Below are 17,422 nucleotides of genomic sequence, written 5' to 3'. Positions count from 1 at the left end.
TTTATCTCTATTTGTTTGCCTATTTTAGGCATTTCATATAAGTGGAATCACATAATTTGTGGCTTCTGTGAGCCTTATTAAATCTTGTATTTCATTATGGTAGATTTCTCTTATTTTCCTAATAATTAGGCATGATCAAAGCAATGTTATCATCTCTACAGGGAATACTTAAAACACATATAAGCACATATACACATAAAACAAACACAAATAAAGAGCAGAAAATTGTATTGTGGGGTGCCTGCGTGGCTCAGTGGCTTAAGCCTCTGCTTTCTGCTCAGGTCATGATCTCAGGGTCCTGGGATCGAGCCCCATATTGGGCTCTCTGCTCAACGGGGAGCCTGTTTTCCCCTCTCTCTCTCTGCCTGCCTCTCTGCCTACTTGCGATCTCTCTCTCTCTCTCTCTGTGTCAAATAAATAAATAAAATCTTAAAAAACAAAAAAAGAAGAAAGAAAATTGTATTGTGAGGCTGATACGGAATAATAGACACAGGTACAAAGAATCCTACATAAATGAAAACATTGTAATCTTGACAACTTTTGCAATAAAATTTCTGAAAAATCTGATTTTTTATATTTTAAAATTTTATTTATTTATTTGACAAAGAGAGAGAGCACAAGCAGGGGGAGTGGCAGGCAGAGAGAGAGAGGGAGAAGCAAGCTCCCTGCTCAGCAGGCAGCCAAACACAGGGCTCAATCCCAGGACCCGGGGATCATGATCTGCGCTGATGGCAGATGCTCAACCGTCTGAGCCACCCAGGCACACTAAAACATGAGACTTTTTAAAAGAACCTTGACCAACATCTTGACCTTTTCCAAACTACTAACTTAACTTATTCTCATAAATTTTAATTACTGTACTTTACTATTATAAAAAGATATTGAATATAAAAAATGTATACAAATACAGCAATAAAAAAATCCAAAGAGAGCGCCGAATCCTAACCACTAGACCACCAGGGAAAAAAAAAATCCAAAGAAACCATAGGAAAAAATATATAAAAAGTTGTGGTATTTAGGTGATGGGAAAATATAGTTTTTAAATTTTTTTTTAAGTTTATTTATTTAAGTCCTCTCTACACCCAATGTGGGGCTCATACTCACAACCTCAAGATCAAGAGTCACATGCTCCTCTGACTTAGCCAGCCAGGTGTCCCTAAATGTATTTTCTTTTTAATTTAAAAGTATTATCACTGTCACTTTTTGAAAGGCATTTTTAAGATATATCCAAAAATTTCATGCTTGGTGTTATAAATAGCCAAAGCAGGAATTTCCCAGCCATTCATGTGAATATATAATTAATTTCATACCTAAACAAAGTTAGACAATATGGAAAAATGACACTAATATATCATTCAGTTAAAAAAAAACAATTTGGGGGGAAGGGGGTTGGGAGAAGGGGTGTGGGATTATGGACATTGGGGAGGGTATGTGCTTTGGTGAGTGCTGTGAAGTGTGTAAATCTGGCGATTCACAGACCTGTACCCCTGGGGATAAAAATATATGTTTATAAAAAATTAAAAATTAAAAAAAAAAACAATTTGAAGAAGTTTATGTATAGCATGATCCAAGCCCTATGGAAACAAACACTATGTATTATGTACAGGGATATTTACATGCATATATTTAAAAAGACTGGCAAAGATATTCACCAAACTGTTAAAGGTGGTTACTCATGGAGCGTGAGACTAGAAAGAGTAAAGAGACATTCACTTTTTATTTCATATATTTTTGTATTAACTGCCTATTTAATAAGCATACGAAACCTTTCATAATTTTTAATCACCGATTTTTTAAAATTATTTGAAGGTGCCATCCGTTTATTTTCTTCTAAATAGAAATAGAAGTACATTAAATTCAACACCTTCTTCTGTCAATTTTTTTTTTTTTTTAAGATTTTATTTATTTATTTGACAGAGAGAAATCACAAGTAGATGGAGAGGCAGGCAGAGAGAGAGGGAAGCAGGCTCCCCGCTGAGCAGAGAGCCCGATGTGGGACTCGATCCCAGGACCCTGGGATCATGACCTGAGCCGAAGGCAGTGGCCCAACCCACTGAGCCACCCAGGCGCCCCTTCTGTCAATTTTTAATTATCCAAACCAGAAGAGAAATTGAACATGGCAGCAATGCCAATAGGTTATATTTGGCTTCCAAACACAAAACAGGTTTTTGCAGCATCTTTATTCATTATATACCCCAGAGGGAGCATCTGAGCAATACCCTGAAAAGTCTATGATGAAAACTTTGCTGTACAATAGCTATTTAGTAAAGATAATTAATATCACCTTTGGTATTCATGTTTTACCCTAACACACCCATGCTTTAACAATCATTGCCAGTACATGTGGAACCAGAATTTTAAAAGGAGGGGGGGGGAAGCACTCTAAGGAAACATTACAGACTAATACAAAGTACAGTTCTTAATTTCAAAAAATGAGCCAAGCTGCAAAATACCAAACCAACTTTAAGAAGACAGTGAAGAGGAAGAAATAGGAAATGTCAGTCTCCCATTCTTTCTTTCGTTTCTGACTGACTTATCCTCCTGATGCATCACACCTAAAATCCTTACTGAACGAACTCACCAGCAAGAGGCTCTGGGGCCCACTTGAAATGTGCAAACCAAACCACTCTGAAAGCAAGAAGACATCAGAAACATACCTTTTCCAGAATGAACTTGTTTAAATATGGCATGTAGCCCTGATTGGAAACAGGCCCCTCATCATCATCCCGGAAGTGCTCTTCAAGGGCAACAGGGTCATGTGGAACCTTCAGCACCGTGCACAGGTTATGGGAAAGGACCTAAGGGGGAAAGAAAGTCATTTAAAGGCATCCACAAACCAACACATGGCAGCTTCACTGTCTGAGCACTACTGGCTGCTCCCTGCCCTAGGAAAAAAAGATGGAGAAATGAGCTAACAAATGCTGGGTGAGTACTGCTCGCCTGCCTGCTCCTCACTTGGTTGTTACCTCATTCCCTCCCTAGTTCTGGCTCACTTCAAAAAGTCTCTTTTACGTGCCTACAATGAGTCGGCTCCACGCCAGATCTGTGACTCTACACAGGAATAAAGGGAACAGCAACAGGAATGCAGTCAATAAGACTGTGACAGTGCTGGGCAGTGACAGATGGAGCTACGCTTGTGGTGGGCACAGCATCAAGTATAGAGAAGGTGAATCACGACGCTGTACACTTGAAACTTCTAGACACTGTGTGTCAACTCTACTAAAAAGAAATATGTTTACATATCTGTGACTATAATATTCCTTAGAGTTTTTTATTACTTGGCCCACATTAGAAAGAAAAAAGGGGGGGCGCCTGGGTGGCTCAGTGGGTTAAAGCCTCTGCCTCGGCTCAAGTCACGATCCCAGAGTCCTGGGATCGAGCCCGGCATCGGGCTCTCTGCTTGGCAGGAAACCTGCTTCCTCCTCTCTCTTTCTGCCTGCCTCTCTGCCTACTTGTGATCTCTGTCTGCCAAATAAATAAATAAAATCTTAAAAAAAAAGAAGAAGAAGAAGAAGAAAGAAATTAAAAAGAGCTGGGAAGGGCCAAAACAATGTTTTCAAAATTAAATTCCCCAGGTAGAGCAGTGTCAGTGAGAGCTGTCTGAGAAAGAACGTGGAACCGGACAGCTGCAGCTGAGGGTTCTGGACAAAGTGACTGACCAGGGCCAATCATACCTTTCTGGGCTCCAGTGTTCTCTCACTTGTTACAACACAAAGGGCCAAGTTGATATACAAAGGTACCAAACATTATTTAGCAATCGCTAAGTGTCCAAATATCTCTAAAATCCTAGGATACTAGACTGTTTTCAGCATGAGTATTAAAAAAAAATAAATACAAAAAGAAAAAAGAAACCAAGGGCCTGGTTTAGAAGAAATAGGAGAAAATTTATTGAAAAAATATCTCAGAAGTCACCAAAATGGTTAAAAGTCTTTTGTAGAAAATTTGCATTCCATATACAAAGCGTTACTGGTTTTGGCATAACCTGAGCTCATAATTAATACTCAGGCAGTTCAAGTAGCAGTTTGGGCTCTCTGAGTACTAACCTCATTTTGCATTAAATGAAAGTTTTACAGTAAAACTTAAATCCCTCCCGTTTTCATTTGTGCATTCTGTACAGGTCAATTATAGAGCTCTGGCTGTACTTTAACAGAGAATCTTACCAAATGTTAAATTCCAGGTTAAAATACTACCTACTTTTCTCAGCCCTACACATTTAATCACTTGAAGAACCACATTCATCTTAATGCCATTAAGCAAGTCACTTTTTTCTGCATACACATGTTTCAGTTAGGATTTTTTAAGATTAAAAAAAGTAACCTATAAAAAGAATATTTGCATATCTTCTCTCTATATTTGTTTTGTTTCTCAAAGCTTCCTTTATCTGGAGATCCTTTTCAACATGCTCTACTGGTTTTAAGGAAGTAAGTAAAGGAAAGGAAGTAAATTCACAAATGGTTATAAATGAAGTAATGAAGACTTTTATCAGCCCCTACAAAGCAGGCTGTGTTTCTCAAGCAAAATCTCTATTTGCCAATAGTAGAGCACATGAAAAGAGCACGGTAGAGCTTTTGCTGAAGAATCTTGTACCGCAGTCAGCAGAAACCTAAATAGATATTTCCTTTCTCTATTTACCTAGTAAAACTTACAGAGTAAATTACCTACTTCCAAAGAGGTTTTGTGAGGATCAACTTCAAGTACATAAAGCGCTTAAAACCTGTAAAGCACCATAGAAATAGGAGTTTAGAGAAATAAGGAGTGATTTTCTCAGAAAAGGCTCAAAGGTCATTCAAATCCGAAATCATTTGGGACTTCGAGTAAAAATTCCCAACCACTGGTTAAATTATGATGCATTCATAAAACATTAAGAACAATAAGGAAGCTCACTATCTAGTGATATGAAAAGATCTCTAAGATAAGTGAAAAAAGTAATGTGCTTAAGATTATGTTTAGTGTGCCATCTTTTATGTAAAAGAAAAAGAAAGAAAAAATAAGAAACTCTAGCAGAGTGGCACCTCAGTGGCTCAGTAGGTTGAGTGTCTGCCTTCAGCTCAGGTCATGATCCCAAGGCCCTGGAATCCCATGCCAGAGAGCCACATCAGGCTCCTTGCTCAGCAGGGAGCCTGCCTCTCCCTCTGTCTGCTGCTCCCCCTCCTTGGGCTCTCTCTCTGACAAATAAATAAATCTTAAAAATAGATAAATAAAGGTTCTATTTCTTTAAAAAATTAAAAACTCTAGCAGAATATATAAAAAACTAGTAACAGTCGGGGAAAGACTAGCTTGGTGGTAGACCTGAGGAAGGAAGACTTTTCACTGCACCTCCTCTTTTTCTTAAGCTTGAAAAAAATTTTATCTAATCAAAAATGTTCTATTAAAAAAAATTAAACATGTATTTTTAGAAAGTGGCTGACATAAGATCATACAGCTAGATCTATTTAACTTCGAAGTCTATATTTTTTCTTTCACATTAATCCACTCTCTAGAGATAGGTATAAAAGGAAGGCATTTTCCACAGCAATTACCATGATTAACAGATGAGTGTGATGTAAGGACAATCAATGAGTTCAGAAAAGAAAAACAATGTGTGTTAAAGTGACTTCACAGAGGAAGTGATATGTAATCTAGGCCTTAAAATATGGAGAGCTTTTTGGACAGAAAAGGGCAATTAGAAGGCTTTTAGATAGGGGAGTAACATGAGAAAAGTAGTTGATCAATGCAAACTCCCAAAGGTACAAAAAGGATACACCAATCTCTCCCACACCCCTCTCTCTCTGCCTTCGGGTTTTATAGATCTTCCAACTAAAGTCCTGGCAGGAGCTTTACCTGCCATATTGTCATCCTCCTCATCCTATAGTTGATAAGTACTGGCTTAAAGACATAAAATTTCTCTTGTTTTGTTTTTAACTAAGGTTACTTAGCAAAACAGAGACTAGAATTCAGGTTTTGTAATCCCTGGTCCAACACTCTCTAGTAATAAAGGACATCATAGTTTTAGGTCTCTAAAGTAAACAAACAATGCTCTTTTTATGTGTAGGTGCTTAGTTCAATTCAGTGATCCCACCAAAGAAGATTTAGATTTGAACTCTAGACTTCTCTAGAATTTTCTTAACTGCCTTTCTTTATTTTATTTAGTTAAACAAACAGAGGGAGACAACACTTAATAGTAACAATGACCCTAGAGAAGATCTGAGCGCTAGCCCTGCTCATGCAGTCTGTTCCTGCTCAGTGGTTTGCCACTTACCATTTTATAATGCTTTAATGTTTTGCTACCTATTTGCTCATACTGAGCACACTCACTGCAGAATAAGGTGTTAAACCTGCTTCTAAAAAAAAATTTTTTTAAAGACCAATCCTTAACTGTCAACCCAAACTTGCTTTATGAATTCAGCAAAAGCACTACAATTTGATTATAAACTGGCTTTTTTTCATTGTTAATATGGCCTAGAATAGGGAAGTCTTCGTCAAACAAAATAACAAACTGAATAATAGATAACTGAAAAGGTTTTGTTAATAAAACAGAAAAAAAAAGTGTGCTATCTTTAAAACTTTTCAAAAAATTTTATCAGGGGCGCCTGGGTGGCTCAGTGGGTTAAGCCGCTGCCTTTGGCTCAGGTCATGATCTCAGGGTCCTGGGATCGAGTCCCACATCAGGCTCACTGCTCAGCAAGGAGCCTGCTTCCTCCTCTCTCTCTGCCTGCCTCTCTGCCTACTTGTGATCTCTGTCTGTCAAATAAATAAATAAAATCTTTAAAAAAAAAAATTTTATCAGGATAAATAAATAAAATCTTTTAAAAAGGTAGGGGGTGGCATGCCTGGGTGGCTCAGTCAGTTAAGCATCTGCCTTCAGCTCAGTTTATGATCCCAGGGTCCTGAGGTAGAGTCCCACATTGGGGTCCCTGCTCAGTGAGGAGTCTGCTTCTCCTTCTCCTCCTGTTCTTGTGTTCTTTCTTTCTCAAATAAATAAATAAATGAAATCTTTTTTTTTTTTTAATTATCAGCAATTTTTTTTAAAACCCTGAATGGTATCTCAAGTTTTTTAATAAAAAAATGTATAAAGTAATCAAAATCTTAAAGGCCAGAATACAAACTACTAGTAAGAAGTAAACACTCCGTAAGCTTGTATAGTACTTTATGCTTTTTAGAGTAGACTGGCATCGTCCATTGGTGGTTTTAGTCTCACCCCAGGGAAAGGTAGGTATTATTGCTATTTTACAGATGAAGAGTCTGAGTCAGAGGTTTGGAGATATCCCCAAATCACAGAATTTTATGTGTAGTGAAACTGGGCCAGAACCCAAGCCTCCTGTTCTGATGCCCCTTCCACATTTGCCACTTGCCCTCTGTTTCTGGAAGAACAGAGAGCCCAATACCCTGTGGCCACGTATGCATGTTGTAGATAAGGTGCACTGATGGACTGGTACTCGCCTAGCCCTACCTAATCAGTTCTCCAGGACCCAATAAGATGTCTGGCACTATTTTGTGGAGCCAAGTTAAATCCAGTGGCAAAGAACTACACATGCCTAGAACTCTGGAACCATTCTCTCTCAGGAAGCCCCTCTCCTAGCAGCCATCTTTGGGGGAACCAGTTCCAAGAAGTGCTAGCCTCTCCAGATGAGGAAGCTGGAAAATAGATCAGGACAAAAGCAATCAGGACAAGAGGGCTGCAAGTTCTCGATTTGCATGAGGACTGCCCATGAATCACTCTAATCAGACTGTTTGCAAGTTTCTCAAAAAAGTTGAATTGATCCCACTTCAAATGCCTGCTTCCAAAGGCCATTCTTCTAGCGCCCACATGATTGCTAAGCAACTTTGCTCTCATTCCCTTGATTTGAAGAATAAACTATTGTTACTATAATAAAAGATCCATATCCATGCCAACAACCCATCTCTCCAGTCCTTTCATATCTACTATTGCCTCTGCAGGGCCTTTGCTGAAGAGAGATGACTAATTAGCTGCATGAGCCCTGTTCATTGGTCTGTTCCTATTCAGTGGTTTGCCATTTACCCTTTTTAAGCACTTTACTCCAACTATCATGAAAACAAAACCAAGGATGACGAACGACTAAGCAGTGTTTTAACACACATGAGTGCATAATCTTTACCCTCCTCCCTCCCAAGATGTAGAGATTATAAAGGTTCTCTGAAATGTGCCCCCCCCACAAGTCACACAGTTTCCCTTTACAGGATGTGCGTAATGGGCAAACTTCAACACTGAAGAAAAGGGGGGTGGGGATCTCTATTCCAATAAGCTTATCTGAACCAACACAATTATAGAATTATAGTTCATAATAAGCAATCTTTAGGGAAAAAAAAAACATGAAAATTCCTGTCTGATTTATAAAATTTCAAGCTAATGGCAAATTACCAGAAAACTCTTCCTAACAATGAAGCAGAATGACCAATTTCCTACCAGTATTATGCCCTGCCTTAAGAGCATTGTCTTAATAGAAGTCCTGCCCCTTACCACATAGAGTCATTTTCCCTTTCCTGACAATATCCTTTCATCCTGCTTATCACTGTTTCAATCTTGCTTGCTTTCTCTTAAATTATCTTTACTGTATTCAACCTCAGAAATCTCCAACTCAATGTTGATTCAGGCCTAAATGCAATACTAGACACTTTTACCAAATAAATCTTTTTTTTTTTTTTTGAAGATTTTATTTATTTATTTGACAGAGAGAGAGCACGCGCTAGAGAGCACAATCGGGGAGCAGCAGAGGCAGAGGGAGAAGGAGACTCCCCGCTGAGCAGGGAGCCCAAAGCAGACTCCATCCCAGGATTCTGGTATTATGACCTAAGCCAAAGGCAGATGTTTAAAGGACTGAGCCACCCAGGCGCCCCTTACTAAGTTAATCTTTAAGTGCTGCTTATACCACATTATTCCCTCATCTAAAATTCAAAAAAAGTCTACAGAAGTAAAAAACCAAATAAGTATCTCATCTGTATATTTAAGTCCACTCGACAAATCAGGCCCTTGTTAGCTTTCTAGCATTTCTTCCTACCCCTCTGTACCAACAATACAATTCCCACCAAACAAGTTTACTGGTTGAAAGCATCTAAACACCTCAAATATCTAACAATAGTAAAGTGGTTAAATAAAACATGGTGCATCAACACAGTGAAATAGTTTATAGCCATTATTAAGAATGCTGTCTGTATCTATGAGGAGTGATATGCAAAGATAACCCTAACACCTCTTTAAGAAAATAGGTTACAGAGGTGCCTAAGTGGCTCCGTCTGTTAAGCGTCTACCTTCGGCTCAGGTCATGATCCCAGGGTCCTATGATCAAGCCCCACATCGGGCTCCCTACTGGGCGGGAAGCCTGCTTCTCTCTTCCCCCACTCTCCCTGCCTCTGTTCCTGCTCTCGCGCTCGCTCTCTCTCTCTCTCTCTCTGTCAAGTAAACAAAAGAAACCTTAAAAAAAAAAAAAAAAGAATAAAAAGAAAATAGGTTTAAAAAGTATATGAAATACAGTCCCATTTATATAAAAGGATGAGTATGTTTGTGTATATGCAACTGTGTGCATGCATGTGTATATGCATAAAGAGCAAGGAGAAGGAGGAAAAAGCGGTGGAAGAAACAGAAAAGATGTTAGAAAGATATTCACTGAAAAGTTAACTGCATCTGCCCTTGGTGGTGGAATTTTGGGTACTTTTAACTTTGCCTTTATACTTCAACGCATTGTTTGAATATTCTACATATTATCTTTATAATCAGAAAAAGTGAAGTTCTTATATTTATGGAAAACTTAAAAATTAAGTATGTCTGGAGGTTCCAGGGAACACCAATAAAATTACAAAAAATTACAAAAATATGAAGAGATCACTCTAGGAATATAGAATTGATGAAACTAACTCAGTTCAGTCATCACAAAGAACTAGGCTTTGCCATGCCTCTTAAAGAAGCCACATGATGGGCAACAAAGTCTCCCAATCTGGGACAACTTCCTTAGATTCCAGTCTCCCTCCTGCTGGATTACAGCATAAGCAAATGTTTTAAGATAAATCATGTATAAAAATATTTAACTCCAATAAGTGTATCTATCTCTCCCACTACTCTGTAAGCTCTGTAAAGGGAAGATCTATATTTTATCCAACTGTACAATACCAAAGCCTAATAAAGTACCTGATGTTCAACAAATGTGTGCTAAATGAGCCCTATTTAAGAATTTTCTTATGTCTCTCTCTCTTTAATTTAGTTTGCTTCTCCATCATTTTTATCTAGATCTAAGTCTTTGAATTTACTTCATTGTACTACTACTATATTCTACTGGAGAGCATTTTTGTTTAATTGGAATCTCTAATTCAGATCATTTTTAGAGTAAAAACCAATGCCCCCATTAGTTATTCATGCCACCAGAACTAGCAGGCGTAATTCATTTGACCTGCAGTCTAGTAAAGCAATCCATTTCCTCAAAATTCAAGTTGAGATTTTTTTTTTTTCAAGTTGAGATTTTTGAGGAAGGGACTCAGTAAGAATTAAGCAACTGTGAGAGAGAACACTGTAACAGAAGAGAGAAAAATTAGGTCGTTCAATTTAGTACACTCTACTCCAAAAGAAAATCTGAAGACACAGTATACACCCAAAGTGATGATAAACATCACAAATCTGAGGTTTATCGTTGCTGTCCCCTCTTCTGATCACTGTCTCCTTATGGCCCCCATAATATGGCTCCCATCCTTATCAATCTCATGAAATTGCTTTTTCAAAAGGATTCTGTGGCAGACACGTTTAGGCTCCTCAGCCAATGACCGAGCAAGGTGGTGATATCATTTGTTCCTAGTTTTGTCAGGTCCGTATCACAATTTGATAACCTCCTTTTCCCAATTCTGCTTCCTCTTTCTCTCTTTTTTCCCCCCATAGGTGTTTCTTCTCAGTAGCCCTTTTGCAATCCCAACTCTGTCTCACCATCTGCTTCCTGGAGAACCTATCGTAGGACAGACACCTTCTGAACAAGTCATTCTCCCAAGTTGCTAGCACTTGGCAATCTGGATCACCCCCATCCTCTTAGACTTATGTTGGTTCTTCTCCTTAGGAAAATGAGGGGTGAGGGAGGTGAACCCATAAAGGCACCTCTACCAAAGCTCAATTTTCAACCCTGAGTTCTTTCTCCCTATTCTCTTCTTCAAAAGTGCTTTTATTCTGACAATGTTAAGTTACCTCTATTTTAATAACTCTCACATCTCCTTTTGGTCTTTCCCTCTGATTTACATCCCTACATCTAGAGATTTCTACACTAAATTTACCTCACATCCAAAAAAACCCAAAGAATTCATCACCTTTTTCCCCAAAAAACAGGCTTCCCACCCTGATGCTAACTTTGGTACTATCATTCCTTTCACAACAAATCATGGACTCTACTCTTCTTGTACCTCCTTAACTTAAAGATTGTCCTATTGCTAAATCTAATTCAGCACCCCCCAAGGCCAACTCCTCTCTCCACTGAATGAACTGCTCTATCAACTTATGGCTAACCAGAGAATGTAATGCTGGCGAAACAGGGGCTCCGCATCCTCAGCAGCAGGTTCCATTCTCCCTTCTGAGACTCCAACAAAGAGCTGCTGCAGAGCAAACACTCAACAGGATATGACTGTGGTAAACACACCAAGCTAACATAGTTAAATTAGAAGGCTAACCCTCAAAGACCTCATCAGATACTCTACATTTTACAAATGAGGAAGCTGAAGCCCAGCAAGAAGTGACTTCCCATGGCTACACAAGTATCAGAGCAAAGACAGTTCTCCTGACTCCCCAACAAAGTGCTCTTTCCTGAGACTTTTTCCTGTTTTTCCAGAGGATTTATTTTCTGTATCTTTCATCATAGATGTTCTTACAGACAAGTCTGACGCATCATCCCTTAAGGTCCACGACAAATGCCTCTTCCTCTAGAAGTATTCTCTGACCTAACTCCTCCAATCCTCCCCTTAAGCTAAGTAAGTTCCCCTCCTCTGTGCATCCAGCACTTTTTTTCTGGTGAAAGTTTAATTTAAAAATAGTTAGAAAATGAATGCTTGTCTTTAAACAAGAATGACAATTAATAAATGGACAAAAATGATAAAACTAATCTTAAAATTCACTATATTGGGGCACCTGGGTGGCTCAGCGGGTTAAAACCTCTGCCTTTGGTTCAGGTCATGATCCCAGGGTCCTGGGATGGAGCCCCACATTGGGCTCTCTGCTCAGCAGGGAGCCTGCTTCCCCCACTCTCTCTCTGCCTGCCTCTCTGCCTACTTATGATCTCTGTCTGCCAAATAAATAAAAATCTTTTTTAAAAAATCACTATATTGCACCCAACAATAAAATAATTCATTACAGGCAAGTGTTATGAATAGATTCCACAAGGCTTAGGTGAAATGTGTACTTTATCTCACTATATTTGAATTGACAGTTTGCTGGGTCTCCATCAATCCCAGGACTAAAGCTCTATAAGGGTAAGGAACAAACCTGTTTTGATTCCCACAGCCACCATCCCAGTCCAGCCCTCATCAACTGACTCATCAACTTTCACAGATGCTCCCCAATTGGTCTTCCCATCTCCAGGCTCTCACCTCTAATTACCACACCCACATCATCACAATAATCTCAAAACTCTACCTTTGTCATAAATACTAAAAAGTTTTCGTAACTTCCCCTTTATAGGATCAGTTCTGAAGTACTGGCACTAATGTTGTCAGTCAACAAATATATGTTAACCATCTATTCTGTACAGGATTGAAAATGTAACCCCACATCCATCACCCTATGAGCTGAAAGAACTGATGGGGATGTGCTGCCTGGCAAGGTAATGCTCCATCCTCCCACAGCTACTTACGCAATGAAAATAGAATACCTTCCACACTGTTCAGCATGTGTCGGAGTCCGGCTGGTACACCGTGCTCACATACACACCACTCTCCATGCTTGATTACCAAACAAAGGTAATTATTCCTAAGGAAGCAAAAGGTATAGAAAGCAGAGAGGAATCCCAAGATGAAAAAATTAGTTTTTCCAATATTGCAGAAATCTTTCCCTAATCACAAGATCTCTTCATTTATAAAATTCAGCTACATGCAGATTTACTCCTAAACACCTTTCTACAGTTAATTAGTTGCTGAGAATTGCAGTTTCAAGGAATCACAGATTTTGAATTAAAAAAAAAAAGGAATCTGAAGGTACAATGAAAAGGAAATAAAGCAGAAAGCTGAGCAGAAAAATAGATTCATGAAATGAATCCCTGGGGAAGATAAAGGAAGCGGAGACAAAGGGCTACCTTAGACTTATGTAGTAGGACAAGAACAGGGGCACACATAAGACAAACTGTGGAGGCAAGCTGGAATACCTCGAGGTCCAACGTGCTAATTAGCCACTGAGGGGATTACATAATAAGCCTCTTGTCGGGAGGGAATGAGAACATAGCTACTCTGTGATGGCAAATGGAATAAGTGAGAAATGGTCATGCAAAGCCTCTTCTGTCTCTAGCTTCCAGGTACTATGTACCTCAGGATTATAGTGAGACCCAAAAGGAAGTATGAAATGGAGATCAAGGTTAAGAACTCTGAGTCATGGGACGCCTGGGTGGCTCAGTTGGTTAAGCAGCTGCCTTCGGCTCAGGTCATGATCCCAGGGTCCTGGGATCGAGTCCCACATCGGGCTCCTTGCTCGGCGGGGAGCCTGCTTCTCCCTCTGCCTCTGCCTGCCTCTTTGTCTGCCTGTGCTCGCTTGTTCTCTCTCCCTCTCTTACAAATAAATAAATAAAATCTTTAAAAAAAAAAAAAAAAAAAAAAAGAACTCTGAGTCATAAGATTAGAAATGCACGCTGGCTCTTAAGATGGAGGTGCGCACCCACACACACACAGCGCCTCACAGTTTACCTTCAATAAAGCAGAAGTTTACATGTTATTTCAAAAAAACCCCAAAACTTCCAACTCACCTCATTGAAAAGCTGTTAGCAAATAAGGAATGAGGAATGGAAATAACCCAGAATCCATTATTACCATTTTAAGATTTTTAAATGTCTCTTACATGTTCTTTATTTGGAGAACTGTCTTTACTATTTTGTTTTGGTGAAATATAAAAAATATTTACAAAGGCATATTCATGATTCCAATTCCTGAATCCCATTTTTTAATTAGAGTTTTTAGTTCTTCAACAGAAAGAACTTTTACCACAGAGGTTAACAGAAACTTAATACTAAATATTAAGGAAAAAGGGGCGCCTGGGTTGATCAGGCAGTTAAGCGTCTGCCATCAGCTAAGATCATGAACTCAGGGTCCTGGGATCAAGCCCCACACAGGGCTCCCTGCTCAGCAGAGAGCTTGCTTCTCCCTCTCCCTCTGCTGCTCCCCCTGCTTGTGCTCTCTTTCTGTCAAATAAATAAATAAAATATTAAAAAAATAAAGTTCAACACCTTAAAAAATTAGGGAAAAATATTATACATGCCAAGTTCACAAAAATTAGACATATTTTTACATTGTGTTTCACACAATAAAAGCCTTTTACAACTTGCTTCCTGTATACAGTTGTCCTGCTTATGCAGTGGACATATTCCAAGTGGAATCCTGAAATCCTATCGGATAGTACTGAACCCTAGATATATGTTTTTTTAGATACATATATACCTATGATCAAGTTTAATTTATAAATTAGGCACAGTAAAAAGATTAACAACAATAACAAATACTAAAATAGAATAATTATAGGATGCCTGGGTGGCTCAGTGGGTTAAGCCTCTGTCTTCGGCTCAGGTCATGATCTCAGGGTCCTGGGATCTAGCCCCACACCAGGCTCTCTGCTCAGCGGGGAGCCTGCTTCCTCCTCTCTCTCTGCCTTCCTCTCTGCTTACTTGTAATCTCTCTCTCTCTCTGTTAAATAAATAAATAAAATCCTTAAAAATATATATAGAATAATTATAACAACATACTGTAACAAAAGTTATGTGAATGTCATATCTCTCTCAAAATATTACCCTATACTTACCCTTCCTATAATTATAAGAGATGATAAAAGGCCTACGTGATGAGATAAGTGAATGATGGAGGCACTGTGACATACTATTATGCTATTAGAGAACTTCTGAAAAATGTCAGAATAGGGATCATCTGCTTCCAGACCACAGATGACTGCAAGTAAATGAAACTGTGAAATTCGAAAATGCAGGTAAGTAGGGACTACTGTATTTTCAACTGACACACTGCCCAGGCTCAATTACTTTTGTACTAATAAGATTCAAAAATTTTAAGGCTAAATGCCTAAAAATATAATATAATGTTCTATTCATAAGATACAAAAACTGCAAAGCAAAGAATAAAAATATTTTGCTAAAAATGATCATTGAGAAATGAATAAAGATTCAAACTACCCATATTCCCAAAAAATTTTTTCCACTTAGATTCTGTTTTACTTCAAAAGGGCACAATTTGAAACAAACAAACAAAAAAAAACAACAACCCTGTGTTTCTAAAAACAACAGAATAAAAGTGTACAACCAAAAAGCTTATTTCAAGACATTTCCAGGACTGACATGTAATTCATACTCCAACCATAATTGCAAAGTAAAGTTATAATAAAGGCTGCAAAAAATATCACTAGACTTGGCTCTATTTAAAAGGACAACACTTGGGGCGCCTGGGTGGCTCAGTCATTAGGCATCTGCCTTGGGCTCAGGTCATGATCCCAGAGTCCTGGGATTGAGCCCCACATCGGGCTCCCTGCTCAGTGGGAAGCCTGCTTCTCCTACTCCTGCTTGTGTTCCCTCTCTCACTGTCTCTGTCTCTGTCAGATTAAATAAATAAAATTTTTTAAAAATAATAACAATAAATAAAAAATAAAAGGACAACACTTACTAAAACAATAAGAGTATTAATCTTAAAGTACATTTTGATCTCTGGAAGGAACATAGTAAACTAGTAATAATGGTTACCTCCAGAGCAGGAAAATAGTGTAAGGACAAGGATTGAAGAAAATTTACTTTTCACTTCTGTAGATGCCCTTTTGAACTTTATGAATTCTTTTTTTTTTTTTTTAATTTATTTGAGCAAGAGAGAGAGCAAGAGAACATAAGTGGGGGTGAGGAGCAGAGGGAGATGGAGAGCAGACTCCCCACAGAGCACGGGGCCGGACATAGGGCTTGAGCCCAGGACCCTGGTATTATGACCTGAGCCAAAGGCAGACGCCCAACTGACTGAGCCATCCAGGCACACGGAACTTTATGAATCCTATACCATGTGTTTATATGAATTATTCGAAAGTTTCTCTTTGATATACAAGAGTTCACATAATAGTTTTCATTATCTTATCTTCTTGAATTACATGCATTTTTTTTTTAAATTTTTATGTTATTTTAAGCCAGTATAATTAATACACAGTGCTATATTAGTTTCAGGTATATAATATAGTGATTCAAGAATACATTACTCTGGGGGCGCCTGGGTGGCTCAGTTGGTTAAGCGACTGCCTTCGGCTCAGGTCATGATCCTGGAGTTCAGGGATCGAGTCCCGCATCGGGCTCCCAGCTCCATGGGGAGTCTGCTTCTCCCTCTGACCTCTTTCCCTCTCATGCTCTCTCTCAATCTCTCTCAAATAAATAAATAAAATATTTAAAAAAAAAAATACATTACTCTGGGGCACCTGGGTGGCTCAGTCAGTTAGGCATCTGCCTTTGGGTCAGGTCATGATTCCAGAGACCGGAGACTGAGCTCTACTTGGGCTCCCTGCTCATTGGGGAAGTCTGCCTCTCTGCCTCCCTCTGTCCCTCATGCCCGCCCCCATTCATTTTCTCTCTCTCAAATAAATAAATTCTTAAAAAAGAAAAAAATAGGGACGCCTGGGTGGCTCAGTTGGTTGAGCAGCTGCCTTCGGCTCAGGTCATGATCCCAGTGTCCTGGGATAGAGTCCCACATCAGGCTCCTTGCTCCATGGGGAGCCTGCTTCTCCCTCTGACTCTGCCTGCCACTCTGTCTGCCTGTGCTCGCTCTCGCTCTCTCTCTCTGACTAAATAAATTTAAATAAATAAATAAATAAAAGAAAAAAGAAAAAAATACTCAGTGCCCATCACAATACATGTACTCCTAATCACCCTTCCTGCACCTATGGCCCTCTCCTTGAGTAACCACCAATTTGTTCTCTATATTTAAGTCTTTTTTCTTCTCTTTTTTAATCTGTTTTTTCTTAAATCTACATGCGTGAAATCATATGGTATCTGTCTTTCTTTGCCTAACTTACTTCACTTAGCATCATGCCCTTTAGATCCATCCATGTTGTTGCAAATGATATTTTTCACTCTTTTTCATGGCTGAGTAATATTCCATTGTGTGCATATGCCACATCTTCTTTATCCATTCATCTATCCACGGACACTTGGGTTGCTTCTATATCTTATTATAAATAATGCTTCAATAAACAGAGGGGTGAATATATTTTTCAAATTAATGTTTTCATATTTCATAAATA

General features: G+C 38.8%; 1 protein-coding gene across 2 annotated transcripts in view; it reads right to left on the bottom strand.

The window, feature by feature from the left end:
* SWAP70 (switching B cell complex subunit SWAP70) overlaps positions 1-17,422 on the bottom strand; it is a 68,414-nt gene that overhangs the window by 41,003 nt on the left and 9,989 nt on the right. The window contains exons 2-3 of one of the 2 annotated variants that reach the window (XM_059135845.1): positions 12,825-12,922; positions 2,658-2,798 (exon numbers count right to left, since the gene is read on the bottom strand). In XM_059135845.1, the coding sequence (XP_058991828.1) occupies positions 2,658-2,690 (33 nt within the window). In that variant the 5' untranslated portion in view covers positions 2,691-2,798; positions 12,825-12,922. The remainder of the gene's footprint in view (positions 1-2,657; positions 2,799-12,824; positions 12,923-17,422) is intronic. The other variant, XM_059135834.1, reaches the window with a different exon arrangement.

This window comes from Mustela lutreola, chromosome 1, assembly GCF_030435805.1.
Source record: "Mustela lutreola isolate mMusLut2 chromosome 1, mMusLut2.pri, whole genome shotgun sequence".
In the NCBI taxonomy this organism is placed as follows: domain Eukaryota; kingdom Metazoa; phylum Chordata; class Mammalia; order Carnivora; family Mustelidae; genus Mustela; species Mustela lutreola.
The sequence above is the reverse complement of the archived record's forward strand: the minus strand, read 5'-3'. Positions and strand labels throughout refer to the sequence as shown.